Source organism: Diorhabda sublineata, chromosome 6, assembly GCF_026230105.1.
Source record: "Diorhabda sublineata isolate icDioSubl1.1 chromosome 6, icDioSubl1.1, whole genome shotgun sequence".
Taxonomy (NCBI): Eukaryota; Metazoa; Arthropoda; class Insecta; order Coleoptera; family Chrysomelidae; genus Diorhabda; species Diorhabda sublineata.
The window spans coordinates 15,066,337-15,094,066 of NC_079479.1; the positions used below are offsets into that span (position 1 = coordinate 15,066,337).

Consider the following 27,730-nt stretch of genomic DNA (forward strand, 5'->3'; position numbering starts at 1 on the left):
GACACTAGACCTTGTTATGAGATTTGTTTTAGCACATAAATTATTAAAAAATACTCAAATTAAACGAATTTATTCAATCGTAACAATCTAAATGTAAAATATTTATTATAACTTTGGTGGAGATATTGTAAATGTAGCTATAACTTCGAACTTATGGCATTTATATGGTATAGAGAATATTACATGAAAAATAATCAGTATTTCTTAAGGATTTATATGGTGATCTAGTTGAAATAACAAAGTTCATTATTTTTCCGGAAAAAGGAAAGATCTGACAACAATGTAGATGTTACCGGCAATGTGTATAATCCGGTATTGTATACAATACCTAGGCAATGTATAGAATACCTAAAACGGGCAGGTAAAGTATGAAATAGAATTTATTTTACACTTTACCTAGGTATTCTATACAATGCCAAACTTGCAGCAGGTAATGTAACACTCGAACTCAATTGTGGTTATTACAAACAAATAAGTGCGGTAAGCTTCATAGAACCCTGACACCCTTCCTAGAGGCGCCATTTCAAGCATTAATGGAAGTGAATCGTTTTAGCATGACCGTTCACTCGCGAGTGTACGCCGCACGCGGGTATCCTTTGGAAATAAAATTAAATCCTTTGACAAGAGACGGCACGGCGCCAAGGCGGCGCGATCAAAGTAAGTTCGTTTAGATAATGTCGGTACACCCGAACGCAATTGTATTTAATAAAACAAAATACGAATAAAAATTATCGGGACACACAAGCTAGGTGCAAAGATAATTTTAATCAAAAATATGCGAAAGTAGGTAAATTCAAAGTAAAATTACACCACAATTCTTCATCACTCGAACTGTCATAGTTACTACCACCCGTATTTTTAATAAGACAGGCATTATCACGCTCTGAATCCAAAACAAAATATTTAGGTACTTATTTTCTTCTGTAATTGCGTGAACTACGTATACTTATGTTCCACATAAATGTGGAATTACCTTTTTTATTAATACTTTCTTTTAGTTTGACTTACGGCTGGAGCGTCTGTAGGTTGCTACGGAGGTAAGTACATAGGTGTAATTTATCCAGAATCTTATCAAATGTCGGATTTTTTGAGGATAAATTCAATTCGTAGTACAACAGTTCACAAACACAATCTTTCACTACGGAGGCGCTTCGATATAAAACTGTCAATTTCACTTTCGGGTGTACGCCGCACGCGGTAGCCTTTGTAAATAAAATTAAATCCTTTGACAAAAGGCGGCGCGGGCGCGGCGGGCGGGCGGCCGGTCAGGTCGAAGGAGCCGCCGCTTGAGAAAAAGGATACCGCGACACTATTTAAGCAAACAGCCGCATTTCTCCATTTCATTTCGCGACGTGCGATGATACTGTTAACACGTGTATTGAGCTATTTGCGTCATAGTTATTATTTTTGCTAATTTTCGTCAGGTAGGAAAGTAATTTAATTTATTAAAAAATGGCGGCCGAACAACGAATAGCTGAGATGAAAGAAAGATTTTATTCACAATTACAAATAAAAAGAGAAGCAGCAAATACAAAAAATCGCACGTTTATTGAAAAAAATAGTTATGAACAATTGATAGAAGAAACAAAAAATGCAAAAACAGCTGAAAAAAAGGCTTCTCGGGATTACTGGTTATTGAAGCATTATGATGTTATAACTGTTGGTCAGTAAGATAAGTTGATTTTTCCTGTGGATGCTACTACAAATAACAATATTATATACTACGTTGCTGATACTGAATTATTTCAAATACTTCACGACGCACATCAAAGAATCGGCCATGGAGGACGAGACAGAATTCTGAAGGAGCTTTCTTCAAGATATAAGAATATAACTCGCCAAGATGTTGAACTATTTTTGCAACTTTGCGAACCCTGCCAGCAAAAACAAAAAGGAATAAAAAAAGGGATTGTCGTGAAGCCCATACTTTCAACAGAATTTAATTCTCGCTGTCAAGTAGATTTGATAGACTATCAATCTCATCCAGACCGGGATTATAAATTCATAATGGTCTATCAGGATCATCTCACAAAGTTTGTCGTATTAAAAGCCCTGAAAACGAAACGCGCTGAGGAAGTAGCGTATAATTTACTGGATATTTTTACACTGATTGGTGCACCAGCCATCTTACAATTGACAACGGTCGAGAATTCGCAAACTGAGTGGTCAGTAATCTTAAAATATACTACCCGAACTTAAAAATTGTGCATGGCAAGCCTAGACATTCCCAAAGTCAAGGAAGTGTCGAACGAGCTAACCAGGACATTGAAAACATGCTTACAACTTGGATGCAAGATAACGATAGCGAACGTTGGAGTGATGGTCTGCGATTTGTACAACTCATGAAGAATAGGGCGTTTCACTCAGGAATCAAAAGAACACCTTATGAAGCTCTTTTTGGGTCGAAAATAAAAGTTGGCATATCTTTGCCTTTTGAGGATACTCACAACCTGGAGAGCGAAGAAGATTTAGAAAAAGTGGTGAAGTCATCTTCAGAATCTGTAATAGATGCGGCTGAGACATCAGAAACTGAAACAGCTGACACTCAACCTCTACAGGCACCAGATCAACAAAACGCTGCATTCTATAGTTTTAGCATCGATCAATGATCAAGCGTTACATGATCCGAATTTGGTATCAGTACGAGAGGAGTCATTGAGTTGTGCACTTATATGCTGTGTTTGTTCCGAGGAGACAACAGGTGGTCATTCGTGCAGAATGTGCAATAGGCCTATTCATACTATTTATGCTGCTCCGGAAAAAAATATTGCAGAAGGTTTTTGGAACCAAAGTTGTTTGTCCTTTATGCGCAAAAAACGCCTTTTCGATAGAAAATGCTTAAAACTTCTGAAAAAAAATTCCCTCCCGTATCGTTGGGTACCACTGTACGCATTCCTGTTCCAGAAGTCGATAGAGGTCGTGGTGATGCTCGCAATATACTGGCTGTAGTATTACACAAAACTGATGACGATCTATATCAACTAGGCACAAAGCAAGGCGTTGTCAAGACATTGTATTCAAGACAACAGTTCACTGTTTGCCATCAGAAATTACTGCAAGAAGAAGACGTCCCCAATCTGGAAACGACACTCCGTACAGTTGCTGGAAAAAAAACTGTGACTCTAAAAAGTGTTCCTGTGTCAAAAGTAAGGCTCTGTGCTCTTCAAAGTGCCATAATAGTTTGTCGTGTAAGAATAAATAAAACCTACTTTTAATTAAAATTGTGAATGCCTATTAGACCTACTTTTTGTTACAAAATTACTTATATTATGTTAAAAGATACTTGTAATGTTATGTTACAAACAAGAAGAATTTTAAGTTTCCTGTTATTTTTTTGTGATTTTAAAGTTGATAATAAAGTTTATTTCAAGTAAATACAACATGTTTTATTTGTCCGCTATTTGATAAGTAAGTCTGTTAAGATTTATTGATATTAACCGGCTTACCTAACATTAGTTTAGTCTTAAGATTTATTTATTTTACACATTACCGGTATTCTATACAATCCCTAGGAATTTTATACAATACCTAGGTAAAGTATGAAATGGACAATGATATTCAAGATATTTCATACATTGCCTGGACGCCCCAGGGATTGTATACATTACCTAGGGATTGTATTCAATACCTGAATTATACACATTGCCGGTAACATAGATACCATCAGAATACCGGCCGTATCACAAAAATTTATAAAACGTTTCGGAGAGAATTGAGGCGTTTCCATACATAAAACTCACTACATATAATTATTGACAAATACATCAGCAACAGTATCACCATTCAAATTTAATTTTTGCGGTTACTAATTAATATCACTATATACACAATTTAAATAAGGTTCCTCTTAACTAAAAGCAATCGTAGCCGCAAGCCAAATTGCGTATTAAAAATAAGGCCATTAGCTAAAACATTCGCCGAGACTAACCCTTAACGTGACGTTTGCCGAACGACGATATTCCTAAAGATGCTGCATGTAAACATTTACAAGTCTTCACTCTATGAGAAATGCTGTTTAAAATTGAAGCACTAGTAGTTTTTGTTTCGATAATTTTTTTAGGATAAAAACTCAAAAAAAAACACTGTAATTATTTTTCAATGAACAAATCTAAAAAATATTCATGCTTAAACCTGAGTGTATGGAAATATGTCTTGAATGCAGGTTCATTGTCATTTGTAGAGAACGTTAAAAAATCTATGACAAAATAGAATTAAAATTTGTACTAAAAATGTTTAGGGTCTTTTTTATCATTGATATCGTTTCTATGAAGTGAAACATTTCTAAAAATTTCTATTTGTATTTGACTGGGATTCAAATTTATATGAATAGATGTGTTTAATGTCTGTCCTATAAACAGCGTCACAATTATTACAAAAAAGCTCATATAATGAATAATTTTCTTTCAACTTTTTTACTCCTTAGATATTTTCATGTTTCTCTTGATGATTTGTTTTGATCTCTTTTTTTATGAAAAACAGTTTGAAATAACATGTGAATATTAACGTTTTGGACTAATATTTTGGAACAGAAGAGATCTAAAATCAAAAATATTTAGAAGAATAAACATATAGAAGCTTCCTTAGCTGACGGTGCCGTTTCAATAACAAATATAGAACTGGGCGCGTTATCCTTTGCGTAACTTTTTCCCACCTTTTTATTTTAACGCCTCATGTAATTTGGAAACTAAATTTACATAATCATCGCCTGTAAATGTGGCACCCTTTGGCAGTGAATCTATATACATAGGTTTTAATGCGATATGATGATAAATAATTATTTTGATAGTGAGTCAAGGGTTGAGCAAAGGGACCAGCCCTAGTATCAAAATATTTTCAAAGTACTGAAACATTACAATAAGTATGATTTTTCTAGCTCGAAAATTTCAAGGCTTTGAAATCTATTTCGGAGAGTGTACCGGTTATATTGAATTCCCTATTACGTAATATATTTTATATTACTTTTATTTTATATTATTTGTCTTTTTGGGATTCAAATTTCCTGTAATTTCTATAAACTGAAGGGTTTTCCTTTGTTTCTAGCCCACCACATGTTCATTTTTTTCGATGGTTTGCCATAAGAAATTATCTAAATATTTTTTATGTATCAGATTCCAAAATGAGAGTTTATTGTTTCTTGATTGATCTTTTGCCCTTCACAAACATTATGGAAAGTTTAATTTATATTTATTCGAATGTATGTTGTGAAAAAGTCATCGGTACCTTTAAAAAAAATTTAACTGTAACGAAATTTTTTTTATGTAGAAGAATAATTTGGTGTTTGATAGGATAAGCTAAGAAAGAGAGAAGAACTAGAGATAATTGTATGCTGAGAAGGCAATAGCGATCGTTACATGGACCAACTGGATCATTTAAATGGAGAAAATAAGCACCTATCTTAATTCAGAAGGTAAATCGATCTTCAAGAAAAGTGTTTATATAACTTTTGTAATTTTTATCAGATCGGGAATTTAATGTACTTTATCACTGCTTACAATATCTAATGTCATAACTCATTTAGTCCAGTCAATCAGGAGTTTTCCAAAGATTTTTGGTCCCGGCAGTGTAACATTAAATTAGAATAAATGTAAGAATCGATTTTAAAAATATGCTTACACCTCGAATTGTCTATGGGTTGAAGCCACCCAATCTAGGGGGTGGAAAATATAATCTTAAAATAAAAGCAGGAATGAGAAAAAGTCATTCCATAAAAAAAATTCTATGACAATATTTGTTTAAGCGATTATTTCTCAAATTATATGTAGTTGAAAATATTCGATTTTCGTGCAAGAGAATTTTGGGACGATTTTTTGAAAATAACTTCGAAAATGTACAACTTACAAAAAAAAATGTAAGAAATAAAGTTGGAGCCTGTCAAAAAAAATAAATGAATTTAACTTAAATTTAGTTATCTATGTGCAAAAATAACTGAGATATGGTTAGTTAATGATAATTTTATCCCACAACTGTTAAAATAATAACTACGATCTCAAGACTAATCAAATATCAAATATTATAAAAAAATGTATTGAACATTATTTTAAGGAAATTAAAAAATCAATGGATTTGATTTCATATCATTTGGATAAAAATAAACAAAGTTATATCAATAATTTCTTATTTAAATTTTTCAAAAAAAAATAATACAAAAAGTAATGAATTTTCCATGAATATAAAAATTAAAGATAATCACTCCGTAATATACTGTATTTTAATATTCACTATGTGGTAAATAAGTTATGATCAATATTTTTGAAAATTTAACTAATATTGAAAAAAAATTATTCGAATTAAAAAAAATTTTTTGGTTAATATCTCCAAAAATAAAGCAGTAACAAAAAAACATCAGAAATAAAAGTAATTGAATCTTTTTTTATTTAACAATTTGATCTTTTTTTTGTTAATGTATGACAAAAAATAAAAAAGATATGCAGTTTAAAGACTGTAGTAAAAAGCCAGTCCCACTTTTCTTGAGCTCGTTGACCTTGAGTTTTTAAAAAACGATCACAATATTCGAATTACGAGAAATTATAGCATTTGGAATTTCCTTTAAAATAGTTTTTGAATCAATTTCATAACTACAAAATTAAAAAAGTTTTCGCTAGAAAACTAAAGCTAGCTTGTCGCAACGTGGAGTACAGGTCTGGCTACTAAATAACGAGACTGGTTACGAAAAAGGGTTTTATTATAAAAATTATTCTATATTCGAATGCTTCCCTTCAATATATTCCCCTCCCCTCGCCATACACCTTTCCATACGTTTTTTCCATTGATCGGGCCCCTTTCAAAGCAGATCTTACAAAAAAAGTCGCACGGTGCCAAATCTGGTGAGTACGGCGGGTGTTCGAGCACTGGAGTGCGCTTACTGGCCAAATACTGCTTCAAAGATAGCGCGTTATGGGAAGGTGCGTTGTACTGCTGCAAAACCGGGCCGATTCTTACGAACTCATTCTCGCAGTATTGCCAAAACTGACAAATTGTAAGTCTGATTGACATTCTGACACTCTGCAACCAATTCAGTCATCACGATAATATTGAAAAAAACGATCAACGTTGCCTTGAATTTCGATTTGCTCTCTCGGCCCTCACTTAAACGCTTACACCACTCAAAAACACGCGTACAATATAGAGAATTATCCCCATAGGCCTCTTACAACAATTTATAACAATCGGAGGGAGGAATTGGGGTTGTAACCCAAAGATCCTATGGTGGATGAACACGCCAATTGTGACACCAATCAACACATATGGGGCATTGATTTGAAGTACTAGAGAACTAGTCTGAATACCACGAGGAACAACCTTCTACCTACAAAGGTACAAAGGTAGAAAAACTGGATTGCTTATGTGCAACCGGGGCCATGAAATCTTGCCCGACAGCTGCACTAGAAGTAATTCTAAATCTACCACCTCTTCACCTAGTTCTGGAAATCGTGGCAGAGAAAACATCATTTAGAATATTCAGAGACTGAATCATCAAAGAAAAACCTTAATTAGATAATGACCAGCCCTGGGACATGCCTCAGGACGTCACATCGAAAAAGTTTAGCTTTGATAAATACTTCACCTCAATAATAAACTGTGAAAGCAGGTGAGACCAAAATACCATACAAAAAATGAACAGTAATGCCATGGTATACGGATGAATCAAAAACAGTAGATGGAACTGGAATAGGAGTGTACGGGCGCAGAACCAAACACTCTGAAAGTCTGGACAGCGCATCATAAAATTAATATCTAAGTTGTACCTGAAAAATTCTGTCATCAGCATATAAAACGAGTTTTCCTGCAACTATGGCTAGGAAAGAAAGATTTTCGTCCAACATATTGGGGATCGATTAACACAGAAAATTCTTTACAACCAATTGAAATGACCATTCAACCTCTACCAGAATAACTTCTGAAGATGATATTTTGCAACTGCAAAAAAGGATGCCGCACAACTTTCAGTTGTCGAAAACTTGGACTCTTTGCAATTCGACATATAGAACATGCTCTGGTGACAGTTGGTTAAATTGCCTCCCTATCACAGATGAAGATGACGAAAAAGAGGAAGATGACGAAAAAGAGGAAGAAACCGAAAGTGTCGATGAAACAATGTTAAAATCCATTTAATAAAACATTTATTATATACATTATTTTAATTTTTCCTTTCAATTATTTGTTTTTTCAATTATTGAGAAATAGAGTAAACAACAAAAAAGGGTTTACGTTATTTTTTCATGATAATAGGATTGTTTTTAAGGGTGAAAATATTATGAATTAATGTTTGGACCACTAAGTATTATTATTTATTATGTAGCATTAAAAAACCGTCTAAAGGCTGAAAAAAAATATTTTTATTTGTTATCATTAAGGGTAGTTTATAGGGGTTGAAAGATGATAAATATTATAAGAATTATATTCCACGATCTGTAACAATACTTTTTAAAAAAGAAAAGTTTGATTTTATCTCATGCAAGGTATTTTTTCATCTTTTTTAATTGTCCTGTATAAAGGGTGGTTTTCACCCATTTAGAATAAAAATCCGATGCTTAAAAATGATCTACAGGGTAAATGAAACTTATTCCAAATTTTCATAAAAATATGTAGAGTGAAAGACAAATCTATAATCGTACAACTTTTTTCTCCTGATTGAATGGACTAATTGGAAAAGAGAAATGGAAACTTTTGGAAACTAGAGTTTTTTAAGAATAATAAAACTGTGTTCCTTCTTGCTGCATTTTTATGAGTGTTCTAGCCAGTTTGATAAATTATCATTAATAGTTTCTCTTTATTTGTCTGTTATTAAAATGATCAAAAGGTAACTAAGAATTATTTACTATATATGAAACATTTTTTAGATTTGTTAGGAATTCTATTTATCCTGTTCAATAACCATATTATATGAAAATATTTACAACACCATTTCACACATTATTTACATTTGACCTTTGAAGTTTTTATTTATAAGAAGTTCAGAAATGCCACCAGAAGTTAATTACTTTCACTGTTTCAACCATATAGTCGCATGTAGAGTAACATAATTCCCCAGAAGCATGAAGTTATTCCAATCACCAAGGGCAGTTGTTTCAGCCATGAATTGACTAAATACACAGAAAGGATTACTACCCAACTGGGAGTGCTAATATACACTGTACTACAGTAAAGTGGTTACTTTTACTCAGACCGTTTGTTTTTTATATCAGATCAAAGCCAGTATAAATAAGATTAGAAATTAATATTTTTTCTTTGTAGCATATCATATGCAACATAAAACGTCATTTGCGAAAAAATTGTCATTTTTGGTGTCCTTGACTCGACTTACCCTAACCTAAAAATTGGAAGTATTCACGTTAAGAGCAAAATAAAATTCAAACCACTTCTAATTCACGTTCTGGTTAATACATTGAAACATATATTTGTAATGAACTTTTCATTTATTAAGTATTGCATACCAATCATTTTGTATTAAGTGATGTATTGGAAATTGGCTTTGATCAATTATACAATGCGGTCCATTTGTATGAAAAAAATTCAAGTACTATGTGAAAGAAAAAACCTGAAACGGGTCGATTTTTATTCTTGAATTGACAATTTACAGTATTAAAATATTAAACTCCTCCAAAATTTTAAATATGAAAGAGGGTCGTGTGTCACCTTCTTGGAAATCTGAAGTTTTTTTGATTTAGTGCAATCATAAAATTTTGATAATGTCTCGATCATAAAATTTTACATAGAATGAAGATAATAATGTTGCATAATATTTAGATTGTATTTTCCAATGTACTTTATAATTAAATTAAATGTTCAAAATGACCACCACTCACTTCTTGACAATAACCGAGGCGATTTTGGAATTCTTCTACAATATTTTGTGTGACCTCAGGGGTTATTTTGTTTATTTCTTCCATTATCCTAACTTTTAAATCAGCAATATTTTCTGGTCTGATAACATATACTTTAGATTTTGAATAACCCCATAAGAAGTAATCCAGAGGAGACAAATTGGGAGATCTATCCGGCCATTCGATCGTTCTATGTCTGTCAATTCACCTATTAGGTAAAACTTTCTTGCTTTCTAGCCGGATCATCTTCATTTAACTCCCGAATCAACTGAAATTAACAAAATAACCCCTGAGATCATAAAAAATGTAGGATAATTTCAAAATCGCCTCGGTTATTGTCAAAAAGTGATTGGTGGTGATTTTGAACATTTAATTTAATTGTAAAGTATATTTTTAACTGTGATAGGTCATTATAAAAATTTTACACCTTAAAAATTAATTTTCTCAGTTATGATTGCACTAAATTTTAAAACACTTTATATTGCTGATTACAGGATGGAAAAGCCTTTCCAAAATTTTCGACGGGGTGCTAGAGGGAGATAATATTTTCATATTGTAAATTATCAATTCAAGAATAATAATCAACCTATTTCATTTTTTTTTACATAGTACATAATAAAGCTAAAATTGAAATTATACCATACATATGCAGGGTGTATAGACCTGACGTGCATCTGAATTCCCGCAGTTTTCCCGCTTTTCCCGACAACTTTTTCTAATTTTCCCGATATTAGTAAACCAATTTAGTAATATTCAATAAACAATAGCATTCAATACAAAAAAAATAATTATCGCTTTTTTATTGTTTTTTCATAAAGAATGATACATATTAGTTACTCATAAAATATAAATGAAATATTTTATTGAATTAATGACTACTTATATTAATAGCGCCATTTGCACGTTCAACATCATTTTAGATGTGATAGATACGTGTTTGATGCCCCCTGCCGCAGTAACTGCATCATAAATGATGCGCAAGTCAACTAGACTGATTTCCGCCTGATTTACAACGATTGCCTCTTTGTTTACGGAAAATCCGCGCTCAACTGCTGCATTTCCATGAGATAAAATGAAAATTATTTCTAGAAAATTAATCAAGTTCGGGCACGTCAAACCGGAATCTTCTATCAATTCTATCCAAAATTTATCAAGCCTTTTTACACTTTGATTATATATCTTCAGATTGAATGGTGTTAGAAAATTGTAGAATATCTCGATACTCTTTTTTTATTTTGTCAGCCGTCGAGCCAGAAATCAACTTGTTCGTGTCAACCAGAACAGCCAAGCAAGAGTCAAGTCGCTGTAGAGCTACGTTGGATTGATGTGCGATTAAATTTGGATTCACACAAGTTATGTACTTTGTAAGTTTATACAATAGAGGTGATCGTTCTTCAATTTTTTTAATAATTTTAACGAAACAATTCTTACAATCAATCATGAATTTAGTCAATAATTCACCAGAGGACTTGATTTTAGCATTCTTCAATGCGCTCTTAGTTGAAAATCCTATATCAATTTTGCTAGCAGGAAGCAAATTATGTATTGAAACTACAACTTTCTGTGCATTTCTCCGAAAATTCCCGATCTCGAAAAAAAATCCCGTTGTTTTCCCGTCTTTTCCCGCTGCCAAAAAATTCCCGCTTTTTTCCCGCTATTTCCTGATGGCTAGACACCCTGCATATGGATCACATGATATTATTGGAATGTAGTTATCAACTAATCTTTTTGGTATAGAAAAGTATATTTACTTGTTGGACCATCATTAAAAAAATAAGTGATTGAATGAAGATTGTATCTACATAGTGAGGGGCATAAACAAACTCTATGACTAGTCAATTACAAGGGTGTCACACTAACTGTATGTTTTTTAAAGAGAAGGATGACCAAAGTAAAAGTAACCAATTTATTGACTACAATGTTACAATATGCTTGATTTTATCTAGATGTATGTGATTGTAGAATTAAAGAAATAAAATATATGAATATATAACTAGTAAAATCAAACAAATGAATAAATAGAATAAATTATATGATACTTACATCCTTCAGGATCTATGCGATTTTGATATTCTTTAAGTTGTTTTTCTTTTCGTTTTAAATCTACATTCAAGGCCTCATTTCGTTGTCTACATTCTCTAAGTTCCCTAAAAGGTTCGGAAGATTAGAGATTTTTAATTCAATAACTTAAAGGCAATAAGTATTGTAAAAATTCTATTAAAAATATAATAAGGGAATGACACTTTGTTGATACTGAGAATTTAAATGTTGCGTTTTCTCATAAATTTACATAAATTGGAAAACTATTTTTGCAAGATATTTCATTAGCATGCACTCAGAAAATAAATTAAAGGTGTTTAAAGAGCTGACTAATGTTTGTTTGAGGCATCTCCTTCCTCTCAGAAAGGATATCATATGGCTACTAAGAAGTGTCAACTACCCTTCTTTATTAATTTACGATTTGCGAAATTTACTATAAATTTTAATTGGCTATAATATTTACACAGCTCATTTTATTTTTTAAATTTTTTTCATGATGCAGTACACTACTATAGAGCATTCAACTGGTATTAGCTAAACTTAGAAATTCAAGGACTGGCTTCGGAAATAACAATTTAGGGATTCGTATTGAATATTGCATCCTATATAATATTTTTTGAAATACAATAAATGATTTTCAAACTACATAAATAACCAATGAAAAGGACATATCGTCGTTGTAAGTGCAAAAGTTCGTATGTCAAAATTTTCGATATCTTTTTTATTGAGGCTAAATTATGACCCATATCTGCGGGTAAAACATCTTATGTCATCAGCTGATTAATATAGATCTACTCGTATAACTTAGTTTCAAAAATGTGTATGTTTTTTCAATTGATTTCTGTTATTGCAAATAATCTTATGCTTGTTTGATTTAAGTACTGGAAGATAACAAGTCAAGAACATCAATAAATTAGAAATATCAGCCCAAAAAAGTGTAGCCGTTGATGAGGATGAGAACCACCTATTGGAAGAGAAAGTACCTGACTTAAGAGCATCTTTGGAAGAAGTAACTGAGGACAATTTCAATATAGTAGAAGCCTTGGTCCCTGCTAAAAGAAAGCGAAAGAGAGGTGAAGACATTGATCTAATCAGTGGGCAAGGAATTCAAATGCAGCTAAAAGAAGGAGAGGGAATAAATATTTAGGACTAAAAAAACAAGAGAAAGGTAAGTCTCAACATGCAGTTCAAAAAGAAGAGAGAAAGTTAAAAGTGCGGTGCACTTGTAAAAGTGTAAAGATATTTGATTGTGTAAAAGTGTAAAGATGTTTGATTGTGTAAAAGTGTAAAGATGTTTGATTGTGTAAAAGTAATGGACCCAGAAAGAGTAAAGCTCTTCAAAAACTTTTGCAAGGAGATTGAAAGTTGGGAAGCAAAGAAAGCTTCAATTGTTGGTCTGGTAGACAAATCCAAACTGGTATTGAAAATGCTCGCAAAAATATATCTTTTAAACATCATCTTAAAGTGGGAGATACAAGAATAAGGGTGCGTAAAAAAATTTTCTGAGCACTTTCTCTTTTGGTGAAAAAGCTGTTAGAGCTTGGGTTATGAAAGCAGCCCTAGACAACCCCTTATCTCAAAAAGATAAGAATATGATGATCTAATTTCTGTTACAGGTTCCAATGTTCAGACAAACTCTAGAAGACAGTGAAAAAAGGAAGGACATTAAGCAGTTTCTTGACTCATTAGCTAAAATGGAGTCTCACTACTGTCAAGCCAACGCAACTAAAAAATACTAAGAGACAATGTGGGAAAGCAAATCACAATTGTTCAGAGAATATGAACGAATTTTCCATGAAAAAAATGTCCAGCCAAGATCGGCGGCTTTCTTCCACACAGTATTTGAATCAATGAACATAGAATTTTTTCTCCCTAAGAAAGATCAATGTGAAACATGTTTAAAGTACCGCAAAATTGAAAGTACATAACTCGGTATAAACTTTCAAGTCTGTTCTGTACAAGTGGAAAGTTATTTTTTATGAAAACATTTTTTAAGGAAACTCATTATAAACATTATTTGCTATCTAACTGTAACTGTTTTGTACATTAAAGTTATCTCATTAATAGTCGCATGTCTAGTTATTTCTTAAAATATAAAATACAAAAGATCTTATTTATAAATGAATTAAGTTTCTTATTTCTTAAACCCTATATGATGACGATATTTTGATTGCTTTAACTGCCAATAATGCTCCTGTGATTTGTTTCCGAAACACAGTTATTGATATAAGCCTGGTACAAAAAAAAATAGCAAGACAGACGAACGTCTGCGTATTGTATTACAAGTGGATTAGGCCTACTGGGGATATCACAAAAGAAAATCGCGCCACTTCCTCTACCTCATGGTGGTTTGGAAATGAGTGATTTGGCCAAAACGCGTGTTGGAAGTGGCATTTGCGGCGCTCTTACTACATAAATTGTTGGAAATTTTATCTAGTTTAATTTATTACATAGCTATTTTCAACTTAAAATATTTAGAAAGGAGTTATTGTCAAAAAACTGGTTTTTAGCGTTATTTTTCTAATATGGCAGCGCCAGCGGCAAAGATTCGAGGTAGCAAGTGCAAATTTTTTAGCATTGATAGCTTTGTCGCTCCTATATATGTGAATCATCTCTAAAATTCCCTTTTTTTATTTGATTCCGTTTTGAAATTACATTTGCAGGTTATTAAATCTATTGTACACTTTCATTGAGTTGGCAGAGCAGATATTATTTAATACTTCATCTATGAATATGTTGAAAAGCAATGGACTCAAGTGACAATCTTATCTTACTCCTTCTGTGGTTAGAAAAGCCTCTGATACTAGGTTTGTACTAATTACATGGTTGACATTTCTTTCATTTGCAGGGCAATTCAAACAAAACAAAAATATATTTACATGCACTCACTTTTGAGCAGCTAATAAGGCCTCTCGAGTTTTACTCAAATCTTCACTAATTGCTTGTTTCGCTTGAATTTCACTTTGTAAAGAACTTTGCAGGTTTAAAAGTTCCATTTTATCCAATTTTTGAGATCTTCGATTCCTCCAATTTTTATCTGCCCCAGAGACAACAGTGGATACGCCTGAAAGTAAATCAAATAGTTTAATGAGATATTTACACCAACCATTTTTTAACTATTAACTATTGTTTTAATTTATATACAAATAAAATAAACCTGAAAATAGGACTAAAAGAAGATGCGTCAAACAAACTAATCAAAACAATACAAGATGCGGCACATTTATCAACTCCCTGGATAGAAGAGCAGACAAAATCAATAAATATACCGATTGAAATAAAATAGTTAATTGCCTTAAAAAGAAAAGCAAGAGAGCAAAATGGCAGCGGAGTCATACCCCAAATGATAAAAGAGTGTTCAATCATGTAAGTAATGGATTCAAGCTAAAAATTAAAAAGGCACAAAACAATAGCTATTCCCCATACTTAACAAACCTTAACCAATACGATGACTCCATCTGGGAACCTATCAAATACTCAAGAAAACCAATAACACTAACCTCTTTACTAAAAAATGGCCAAGCAAACACTTGGGCTAGAAGCAGTAAAGAAAACGCCGTCTTCTTCACTCAACATTTAAAAAATGTTTTCACTCTAGGCAGTCACTTCCCTATACATAACAATCTAATTAATACTCCACTCTACAATCCAGACCAAACATCAATAAAACTCACAAGCTCGAAATAAATAAAAGAAAAAAATGAATCCTTAAAAAATAAAATGGCACCAGGAATAGATATGATTACTCTGATAATGCTAAAAGAACTGCCCACTAAAGGTTTAGTAATGTTAACATATATATTTTATACCATATTCAGATTACACTACTGACCCAAGGAGATAAAAAAATCTGAAATTATCCTCATTCCATAACCAGGGAACCAGCTAAAGGACGTTACATCATACAGACCAATCAGTTTGCTATAAACATTATCAAAGATTTTAGGAAAGTTAGTATTACAGCGTAGAGACTCTATCCTAAATGTGATTCCAGATTACCAATTCGGGTTTCGGCACAAACATTCCACAGTTGAACAGTGTCATCGAGTAGTGTATGCCATCAATACAGGTATAGAGGGAAAAATATACTGCTCGGCAGCTTTCCTGGATGTTAACCAAGTATGTAGGTCTGTTAAATAAAATCAAAATCTATCTACCCAATTCATACTACACTCTGCTTCAGTCATATATGTCAAATAGAATCTCCAGAACAAAAGTTAGTGATGATACCTCTGAATTTCAACTTATTAAAGTAGAAGTTCCACAAGGTAGCGTTCTAGGGCCAGTCCTGTACCTGATATATACTTCTGACATTCCAACCTCAAACCACACTATGACTAAGACAGTCACGTTTGCTGATGATACAGTGATACTGGCTATACATGAGGATCCGATAATTGCTTCTGCCACGACCACTTATTCCAGATCGAAAGATGGAGAATACAAATTAACGAAAACAAATCCCAGTACATAATATTCACCCTAAGAAAAAGCCAATATCCTCCATTTACTATTAACAACATAGTGATACCCGTAACTTCTTGGGTCAAATACCTTATTATTACACTTAGACTCTAAAGTCAATTGGAGGAAACATCACGCCAAGAATCGAAAGCAAATCAACCTACAAAATAAAATCTTATATAAGGCAGTCATCATACCTATCTGGACCTACGGAATAGAATTATGGGGATGTGCCAGCAAATCTAGTTTTGCTCTCATACAACGAGGACAATGTAAAATCCTTCGATCACTAGTCAATGCATCATGGTACGTCACAAACAAATTGATCCATCAAGACCAACAATACAAGAGACATTACAAGAAAGAAGCCGTAACCACTACCTAAAGCTAGACAGCCATCCTAATCTACTACTACAGCCAAAGAACAGAAGACTGAAACGAAGCTGGCCAATTGATCTCAAATAAAGTGCAAAAGACCTTCTCACTGGAAAAGTCTCTTCAGGACATTCCCAAGATCAACCTATAGGTCCATAGCCAACAGCATAGCTCATAGAAAATGTCTTCTGATTGCTGTTAATAGTAGAAAAAAAATTTGTGATAATTTTGATATATTAGCAAATATTACTCATAAATTATCACTTATAATCTCCCTAGTGCTTGAGTCATTTTCGGAAATTGTTTCGAGCTACAGTCCAAAGGCTCTGGCCAAGGGAAATTTTTGTAGAAAATTTGTTACCGAGAAATAATTTACGGAGATTAATTCAAACTCTTGGGAGATTGGGGACAATATTATGTTAAAAATTATAGATAAAAAAATAGAATTTTTGACACATTAATAAGCGTTTATTTCGATTTGATCTTTGGCAACTTAATACCCTAAGGTAGTTATGACATGACCTTTTCTTTTGACTCTTTTTTGACAAGTTAAAAAAGGGAATTAGGCAGTTTCAAAAATTCTGCAATTTTTTTAGGAATTTAACAGTATTTTTCCCCAACCATTTGGTTAATACATTTTCCTGCTCTATAACGGACAAATGAACGTGTCTGATCTGTTACAGGGAGTAGCGATATATATTTTCTTTAAATGTCCTTATTATTAGCGCCATTCCATGACATCATATTTACTCTTTGGGTGGAAAAGTACGACTTTGATCCCTACAATGAGGCCAAGACATGCATACTTTGGGTAGAGGTATGCGGAAAAATAATGTATGCCTGTGCTATTAAAATTAAATTTCGTAAAATTTAGATTGTTGTTATAGAAACCTACCAAAGTTAAGGCATCTGATTGGCTTAAAATAGTGTAAGATCCTATCGCTTGATTTTGCAGGTATCTGTTTTTTGATGAAATTAATTTTAAAGGAATCTTGAGGATATATGGAATGAATTAATGATAGGTTATCTTGTAAAAATTAGCCGCAATTACCTGCAGCTATGTTTTTTCAGTCAATCTTACAGCATTTGAAAGCAAATGATGTCACAAATCAAAATAAAAATGGTTGCCAGCTTTCAGTCGGCCGCAGCATTAGGGTTGCCAGTGTAAACAGGTATATTATTGTTTATTAACTGATATAAACAATAGCTCTTATGATTCCGATGATGTTGATAGTGACACAGTCGATGAAGAAGAAAACTAGAAGATGTATTTAATTATAAGATTTGCATTTAGAATAAGCCTAATGTCCGACAAATTTCTTGTAAACGAAATGGATTTTAACTTTTTCAATAAAAAATAATATTGTTAGAATTAATAATAAAAGCAAATGTAGTTCTTAATGGAATAAAAACAAAAATCCAAGTATCCAGAACATAGAAAAAACAAATAGAAAAACTCCAATTTTCTCTAAAGATTCTGTAGAAAATTTTTTCAATGAAAAAAGGGTCTTTCCCAAGCGATGAAAATTGTCATTATGCCCAAAAATTTATGTTTAATAAATAATAGGTGAAAAAATAATGAAACTTAATTTTCACAACTTTATACTATTGTTAAGAGCACGTAATAATGCGTGCATCTTCTCTCTTGCGCTTCCACTTACCTGGAGTGAGAGTCGTTCACAAAAATCATGGCAACCTCTGTTTGCGGTTATTGTGCAACTGGCAACCATGGATTTTCATGTTCAATGTATACAACACTTTAATTTTGCATGAAATTTTTTTAAAAAAACTGGCGAATGCAGTTAATTAACAACAATATACCTGTTTATACCTGGCAACCCTAATGCTGCGGCCGACTGAAAGCTGGCAACCATTTTTATTTTGATTTGTGACATCATTTTCTTTCAAATGCTGTAAGATTGACTGAAAAAACATATAGCTGCAAGTCATATTAATATATTAATGACATTAAAATTAATTACAGGTAATTGCGGCTAATTTTTACAAGGCAACCTATCCTTAATCCATTCCATACATCCTCAAGATTCCTTTAAAATTAATTTCATCAAAAAAAACAGATGCCTGGAGGATCTAGCGATGGGATCCTGTACTAAAATGATAGGTATAAAATTTTCTTTAAATATATTTACTTCTTCCTTTGTATGTATAATAACAAAATTAGCCAAAGAGCAGTTGCGCTTTTGTTGGCTCGGTGAAGTTTCTTTTTAATCTTTGAATGTCGATGGAGTCCTCGAAGGACCGCGGTACATTTTTCTTAATATTTTTGAAACAAAATACAACTGCGCCTCTAGCTATGTGCTTAAAATTACAAAGCTTATCATGTGTTAACACAGAACATATTAAAAAGGTAATCTTATATATAAATTTCAACACAAATTTATTTCTGCCACCTACCAATCGTGACGCTAGTGTAGTAAAAATGTGTCATTACTGTCAATGTCAACGTGTCATTCGTCATCAATTTATGAATTTCATCCACATTTCCTTCAGATTTCGGTACACAGATAGGTAATATTATCAGAAATGTAATTTATAATTATGATTTCTTATTAAAATCGGTTTGATTGGAGAATATTTTCTGTAATTTTTCATTAAATATTTCAGGGTGGACTTGAAGGTAGGTGACAGAGTCAAGTATACATGTAAATATTTTCCTGTGAAAAATTTTGTAAAATTCAATGCTCAACACTAAATTATCGCTATTTCATCTATTACTACCTCTCATCTGTCTTCATTGTCTACATCCATTTATAAAGATCACAGTTATGTCAAAGTACAGGGCTGTATACTAAACCAAAAAGATTCATATGGTAAAAATACAGGTATAGTAGACTGATATGATTATCGAGGAGCATCAAGTTGATAGTCCAAGCGATCATGCCTTAACATTTGACAAGTTACCTATAGAAGTGCCATTGGAGTTTTCAAGTGAATTTTCAGAGTTCATTCGTACAGAGAAAATTACTACTTTTGACAAAGCAAAATCAGGTTTTTTGACTGTAGCTAGAGCTAGTAAGAACAATTTAACACCTAGGGAAATGATTATGTATCAAATCCTTTTTTTTAGGTGGATTACTCCTCGTTTTCTAATTTTTATATTCTTTATAGTTTGTCGTTTGTTTTGGCTGGTTATTATTTTCCATTCTTTTGGATTCCGGCATTTTGAACTCCAGTTTTCTATATTGAGTACTCTTATATCCTTATATCTCGTTTCTCCAAGTTTTTCTCGGCCTGCCCCTTCTCCTTGGCTACAATGGAATCCATTGCGTTATTCTTTTAATCATTTCAATTGGTTTTTTTCTCGTTATGTGCCCGGCCCAGTTCTCTCTCTATTTCTTCGTTTTTCTTTGCTCTTCTTTCTCCTTCCTGTGTTATGTTTCATGTTCTCATTATCTTTCTATTCTTTTAAGTTCTTCTTCTTCTCTTTTGTTTATTACTGTAGTTTCCATCGCATATGTGATTACTGGTTTTATTAGGGTTTTGTACATTTTTATTTTGTTTTGTTTGGTTATGTTTTTTTAAGTAGGTTTTTGTTTTTTCCATAGGCTTAATCCTTTTGTATCCTATCCTTTATCCTCTTTCTAGTTGTTTGTCCCAACGTTATTCATAGATAGTTAAACTGTTTCAAAATTGTATTTACTAATTTTCAGTTGGTTCTGTTATGGTTTTCCTCCTATTTTCATATATTTTATTTTTTCTGTATTTATTTCCAGTCATTGGAGTTTTCAAGTGAATTTTCACATTTCATTGGTACAGAGAAAATTACTAGTTTTGACAAATAAAAATCTGGTTTTTTGACTGTAGCTGGAGCTGGTAAGAACAATTTAGCACCTAAAGAAATGGTTATATATTAAGTTCATCGGAATACACTAGCCAAAATATTAACCAAGGTTCAGGAAAACGATGGACTATACAGGATAAAATGTTTGCTCTTTCTATATACAAAAGAATTCCTATGTTGTATAGGTATTTATCGAATTATTTTCAGTTGCATTCAGTTTTAACACTGATAAGAATATTATCAAGAATACCTTTTGAAACTGGTATCAATGGTACTATCATGGAACAAATGAAGCTCCAAGTGAATAAAATGAATGAACTTATCATCTTGTATTCAGCAATTAAAATAGATGAAAAATACTTGGCTGCCGTATCTTTTATTTTTACAAGATTGTACGGGGTGAACTGTACTCCAGAAGCAGTTTACCACCAACGAGGGAAGTATCATTTAATGGAAGTTGAGGACGAAGAGATGTTAACTTATGGAATCATGTGGGATCAAATTTTTTTTGTTTATTTTAGAAGGCTGATTTATTTCACAATTATATTGATTTATGTTTATTATGTTTATACACATTTTTTATATTTTTTCTCTTTAATATGTATAAATTTTTTTATTTTCTTGTTTTGATTTTGAGATACGTTTATGAATTTTCGAGACTTCTGTTTGTATAGAATATCTTTTTTTTTAAATCCCAAAATGAGAGTACTATATCATTGTAATGGTATTATTTTACTTTTTTATTTATGGTTAATATTCTGGTTTGCATTTCTTCTTATGGTATCTTCTGTGTGTGTTAGTGTGTTTTGAACAGTCGTTACAACAGTGTCGCGATATTTCGCAGTTAAAGATTCCACTGAGAGACCGAAGCGGCATTAAACGGTGCCAAATTTGATACTAGTAATAAGGTGTTTTTGCAGATTTGGGTTAGAATGGATTGGAAGACGTAGACCACTGACAACGCGAGCATGAAGAGGTATTTGAAAATCCGAATATAGATAGTTCGGAATTGACTATGAAACGGTTGAAGAATATGAGGGCGATATCAATGTACTTGTTTCAGAAATAGAGGACAATATAGAAAAATAAAGTGAAGAAGATTCAGATCAAGAACCCACACCTCAAGCTGTCGTACCCACACATTAGTCATGTCTAGAGATAGATTTGAGCGAATAATTGGCTATTTATACTTCGAAGACCTACGCGAGAAGAGAGAAGGAAGAATTAGCGGCAATTAGAGAAATTTGGAATATGTTCGTTGGTAAATGCAAGAAGTATTTTCAACCATACGAAGCCGTTACAATTGATGAGCAGCTAGTTTGTTTTAGTGATAAGTGTCCTTTTAGATAGTTTATAAAATCAAAAATTTTCTTTTTTGAAGAACGGCAGAATATATTATATTTTCGAAATATCAAAATATCGAAATTTCAAAAGTATTATACATATACATATATATATACATATATATATATATATATATATATATATATATATATATATATATATATATATATATATATATATATATATATATATGAATGAATATAGCGCTACCGAGAGGGAACAAATAGTGAACTGTATTGGGAATGTATACATTCCGAGCCATTGAATATTTATATATTCATAATTGTTGAAATAATTAATCGAGAATAGAATTATGGTATTTTTTTTGTTATGAATTATTTGATTCAAAAAGAAAAATAAAATATTAAATACTAACTAGCGCATTAATATGAAATTTTCCAACAATGGTATTGAGTATATAAAGATGTTACTCAATTAAAAGCAACTTTATTAATACATTCATTATAATGTTAGTTTGTCAGAATATTGTGTTTATTTTCTGTAATTATTTAAAGAACCAACTCAACGAGAAACGTTAGACACGGCGACGAAGCAATTAAAGGATTGATACTAGCAAAAACAAAACAAAAATACGATTTGGTATATAATAATTTAAACACTTTGGGAATAAGGGTTTTTATACTTACATTGCAAACAGTAAGTGAAAAATAAAAATTTTATTTACCAGCGTGTTTAAGATAATCCAGTTCTTCAGTCATTTTGGTTGCTAGAGCTTGAAGATATGCTCTAGCATCTTTTTCATCGCTAACCCACTGAATAATTTCAGATAGCTGAGATTCCCACTGACCCAGAGCTTCTTGTTTGCTTCTCAGTTGTTCATATTCCGATTCTAAATTGTTCTTTTCTGTTTGAAGACGATTCATGGATTCCGTAAGCTAAAAATTACAATATACAAATTACTAATGAATTAGAAGCAACATAAATTTAGTGTTAACTGAAGGATTCGATTATAGTATTAGATAAAAAATGATTAGCAATGGTGTTTGAAAAGTTGTCCATCAAACCAGATAATTTCTCCACAAAGAATTCTTTAGTATTTTTCAGTAAAATGAAGAATATAGAAACTGAAAGAGATAGCATGCCGATCCCACAAATCTTGACACCACGATTGAATTTGGAATATCAGCAAAAAACTGTGAATGTTTCAAATATCTGTAAACATCTCAAATAGCACTCGTAGTCAATCTTTATTATGGTAATGTCAAATTTGACATATTCACATCAGTGTTGCCATATCTCAAAACCTTCGTATCTGTTTTCTCAACTGTTGCATTACATGAGATGAAAGGGTTTTTATTGTGTAATAACCTCTTGGATTCTTAATGAACATATTACGTCTGTAAACATTCTACTCCAATATTCAAAAATAGGAAACTGTCTTCAAAGGATAATGCAAAACATATGTCTGGGACAAATTTAATGTATTATAAATGGTTGAAATTAATAGTACACCACCAACTAATAGATGTACTAGAGGAATGTCGCTAACAATCAACTTTACAAGAAATTCCAAAACCCTTATAACCTTGTAGAAGTTATAACCCAAACATTTTAATTATTATACTCATTGATCACAATTATGAAAAATACGATTTTCTTCAAAAATTGCAAAATATTGGACTTGATTATGATTTATTTTACTTATTTACTAGCTTCATGTTGTCTCAAAACTTTTTACAACAGAAAGTTTTGTTTAAAAATCATTCGAACTTTTTAGTTTAATAAATGATGAGCAGAGCAAGATTTTCTTTAACTCGTTAAAGTTTTCTAGTCAGAAAATCAAAGTTTATTATCACCATGTACCATTGATTGGAAGTATGGCTTGTACTCATCTGGTACCCATTGGAGTAGTGTCATGTGATCTTTATATTTATTACTACTAATTTCACTGCTATTAGAATGTGAGGGATAGTCGGTGACATTGATATGAGTCCCTTTCATTGTGGTATGCTGATGAGTTGAAAATACCCAGTTATCGATACCAAAAAAGATTCTTCTATAGAGCTAAATTTCCTTGAAATAAGGTGTGATTCTCTGGTTTTTGTAAGTGATAAAAACGAAGAATTCCTTTTTCTTCATTCTTTGTACGATAGATGGGTTCTTATCGACCAGCTTGGATAATTTTTGAAACAAAAAAAAATAACAATAGAATGAAATCCATTGGAAAAAGTGGGTATATGATAAAAATGAAAGAAAGAATAAATTACGGGCGATCTGAGTTTGAGAAGTGGGATAGGGTGAGTTTTTAAGGGTAAAAAAATGGTTTATCTCTATTTCCGGCAAAACTATGGAAAAAATGTTTTTCAAATAACTCAAAATTTAAGTGAAAAATTCAAATAACAAAGTTTTTGGTTTTTAATTATATCTTTCTGGAATTTTTTTTTTACGAAATTTGGTGACTTACCTTTTTATGTCCCAAATACACAATCTATTTCATTTGAAATATTTATTTTTTCACATCATTTAGACTTAATATCAAAAAAGCACCCTAAAATTCTCGCGTCAAAATATCACCTTTTTTCAAAAGTCGGTGTGCTTTTTGTTTGTTAAAATCTCTACTTTCTGATGGTTTAAAAATATATACACATTATTATAGTAAATGTTCTCAAAAGTTGCAAAAAATTCGAATCAGAATTTTCTTTTCAATCATTATATACAGTTTATCAAAATTTACACTTTAATTACTCAAAAAACGTGAGATTACATTATTGTTGCAATTTTTATCAATTAAAAATTTTATTTATTAAATTCTATTTACATTCATTGCATAAGAAATCTCAATATACTAATTGAATTTAGATACTTCATTCTGATTACTCATTATAATATTTTGAAATTTTATTATTAATAAATACATTAACTTGAATTCTAATCAATTATCTATTAGTTATTGTCTCCTTGATGGCATTTCTTCATCGTTAGATTTGAAACTTTCAAGACCATCATTTTCTTCGTCTCTATTTTCAATTTTCAGGACCATGACAATTTGTGCATTTAAAACCATGTTGTCGTCAATCACTTTTTATACAGTTACATCCAGTTTCACAGCTGCAGCAAATAGTTTTAAGCAATACTTCCAGAATTAATTCCTATTCTGTGAATTTGGGCATAATACCACGTTGATGTTGTTTCCAGCCCCAAGATGTTGCTGTCAGTTCGTTACCCAACCAACTTTGAACTCTATAATATCCCCTGTGGGTGGGAGATTTGCCGAAATGAAAGAAGATTCAATTTTTTCCAACTTAATCTCAATTTATCTAAATCTTAATTGATTCGGTGTTATTTTTTCATTTTTACATTTATATTGCGTTACCATAGCAACGAACAATAACTTATCTGAAGTGTCAGTGTAAAGTTTTATGTCAAAGAAGTAAACCAGAGTTACGCAATAGATTAAAAGAAAAAAGATGTCCACCGAAATTGTGAAAATCGAAAAATTGGAGTTTCGAGCCATCATCAAGTACCTGTATTTAAGAGGGTTAAGAGGTAAATAGATTTACGAAGATATGCTGAATACCCTTGGTGATCAATGTCCTTTGTATGTGACCGTAAAAAATTGGACTGCAAGCTTCAAAAAAGGTAAATTTTGGACATGAGAAAAATTGCTGCAAAATGGATCTAATTTTTACTATGGATGAGACTTGGGTATATTTCTACGATCCAGAAACAAAGCAACAATCGATGGAATGGCGACACTCTGGTTCTCCAAGACCTAAGAAGTTTTGTGTCCAAAAATCTGCTGGAAAAGTTCTTGCTTCAGTTTTTTGGGATTACCATGAGTAATCATGATTGATTTTTTAGATAAGAGTAGAATAATAACTGGAGATTACTATTCGACATTACTGATCACTCTACGGGAAAAAATTAAAGAGAAAAGACGCGAAAAGCTATCCAAAAGTGTTTTGTTTTTGCAGGACAACGCCGCTGAACACAAATCTCATGTTGCAATGCAAAAAATTCCTGATTTAGGGTTTGAATTACTAAAACACACCCCTTATTCACCAGATTTGGCTCCGTCCGACTATCATCTCTTTCCTCAACTGAAAAAAAGTTTAAAAGGTCGTAAATTTTCTTCCATCGTGGAGATCTTGTTGGATGTGTCCAATTAAGAGGAGAATATGTTGAGTAATAAAATATTTTAACATTGAAATTTTGTTTAGTTCTATAGTAGGCTAAGAATTTTTCTATATCCAAATTTGTTTAAAAATATTTTTCAAAAAATTAGATAATGGGGTGAGAGGAGTTTGAGTACTTGAAACAATTGGTCGAAGTCAGTTTTATGTGTTTTGGTAAACCATATATTCCAGGGGGTAAGGCATTGTCAATTTTTGCATCTAATGGCGAAATAAAAAGTTGTTCTTCCCAAGAAAGGTCTAGAGACGTTGCAGGTTCGCTGTAATAAATGTATCCAATTAAGAGGAGAATATGTTGATTAATAAAATATTTTGATATCGAAATTTTGTTTGGTTCTAGAGTAGGCTAAGAATTTTTCAATATATCCTCGTATAATCCATTTTTTATATATTTCTTTCATTCTTTGAGATATAAAAAAACATTAGCCAAATTTGACAAATTTTTAGCATCTAATAATGAATTTACGATACTTTTTTCCTTTTCCGGCAAATCCAGATGTTGTATCGCATCCGAAAAAAACAAACAACAAAAAACAATATTTTTGAAGAATTTAAACATGAAAAATAGATCCCCCACATTTCCAGAACCTAGTTTGAGAAAATAAATGTCAATATTATTTGAATTTAAATGATTTAAAAAATCAAAGATCAATATCTCGACCCGCAACAATGACAATTTCATTAGTATATCAGGCAATTTCTAGGTCTTATTATGTCAGCATCAACATATTCCTCTACTTGTTTACAGGAAAATATTTGTGACCTTAATCTTTTCATTAGAGTTTTTATTATTTTGTCCTTATTTTTTGGTTAAATAAATTATTTTTTTGCAAAAATGGTTTATTGTCTAAGATTTTTCTACGACTACGTTCCCCTCTTTTAGTTGAAGTAGCTGCTGGTACTATTGTGACAGTAACTGATTTTTTAATTTCGGTGTAGTATATTTCGATATGCAATTTTTTCGTTTATCAATGTAACATGTAATCTCCAGTTTTTTGAGTAATTAAAGTGTATTGTTGCATTTTTTGAGAATATCAATACATCCTCGTAGTTCATCTAATCCATTTATAAATGTAAAAGTAAAAAAATAACACTGAATCAATTAAGATTTAGATAAATTGAGATTAAGTTGGAAAAAATTAAATCATCTTTCATTACGGCAAATCTCCCACCCACAGGGCATATTATTGACTTCAAACTTGTTTGGGTAATGAACAGACAGCAACAGATTGGGGCTGGAAACAATATCAACGTGGCATTATGCCCAAATTCACAGAATAGGAATTAATTCCGTAAGTATTTCTTAAAACTATTTGCTGCAGCTGTGAAACTGGATGTAACTGTATAAAAAGTGGTTGACGACAATGTGGTTTTAAATGCACAAATTTATGCTCAAATTGTCATGGTTCTGAAAATTGCTCCAATATGGAAGAAAAAACCTATAAGGATGTTGATGTTTTAGATGAAATTGTGGATGAAAAACCAATGCAGACTGGAAATAATATTGGAGACGAAGAAGGTGATGGTCTTGAAGATTTCGAATCTAACGATGAGGAAATGCCTTCAAGGAGATAAAAACTAATGGATAGTTGATTAGAATTCAAAATAATGTTTTGATAAATAACAAGATTAACGTTTGTAAAAATATTATAATGAATAATGTAATCAGAATGAAGTATATAAATTCAATAGTATATTTATATAGTTTCCTATGACATGAATGTAAT

General features: G+C 31.8%; 1 protein-coding gene across 7 annotated transcripts in view; it reads right to left on the minus strand.

Annotated features, from left to right (window-relative positions):
* Positions 1-27,730, minus strand: part of LOC130445787 (serine/threonine-protein kinase Genghis Khan) — a 119,624-nt gene that overhangs the window by 33,697 nt on the left and 58,197 nt on the right. For all 7 annotated transcript variants that reach the window (XM_056781656.1, XM_056781659.1, XM_056781658.1 and 4 more), the window contains 3 exons: positions 22,535-22,745; positions 14,754-14,928; positions 11,868-11,971 (listed from right to left, as the gene is read on the minus strand). In XM_056781656.1, coding sequence (XP_056637634.1) covers positions 11,868-11,971; positions 14,754-14,928; positions 22,535-22,745 — 490 coding nt within the window. The remainder of the gene's footprint in view (positions 1-11,867; positions 11,972-14,753; positions 14,929-22,534; positions 22,746-27,730) is intronic.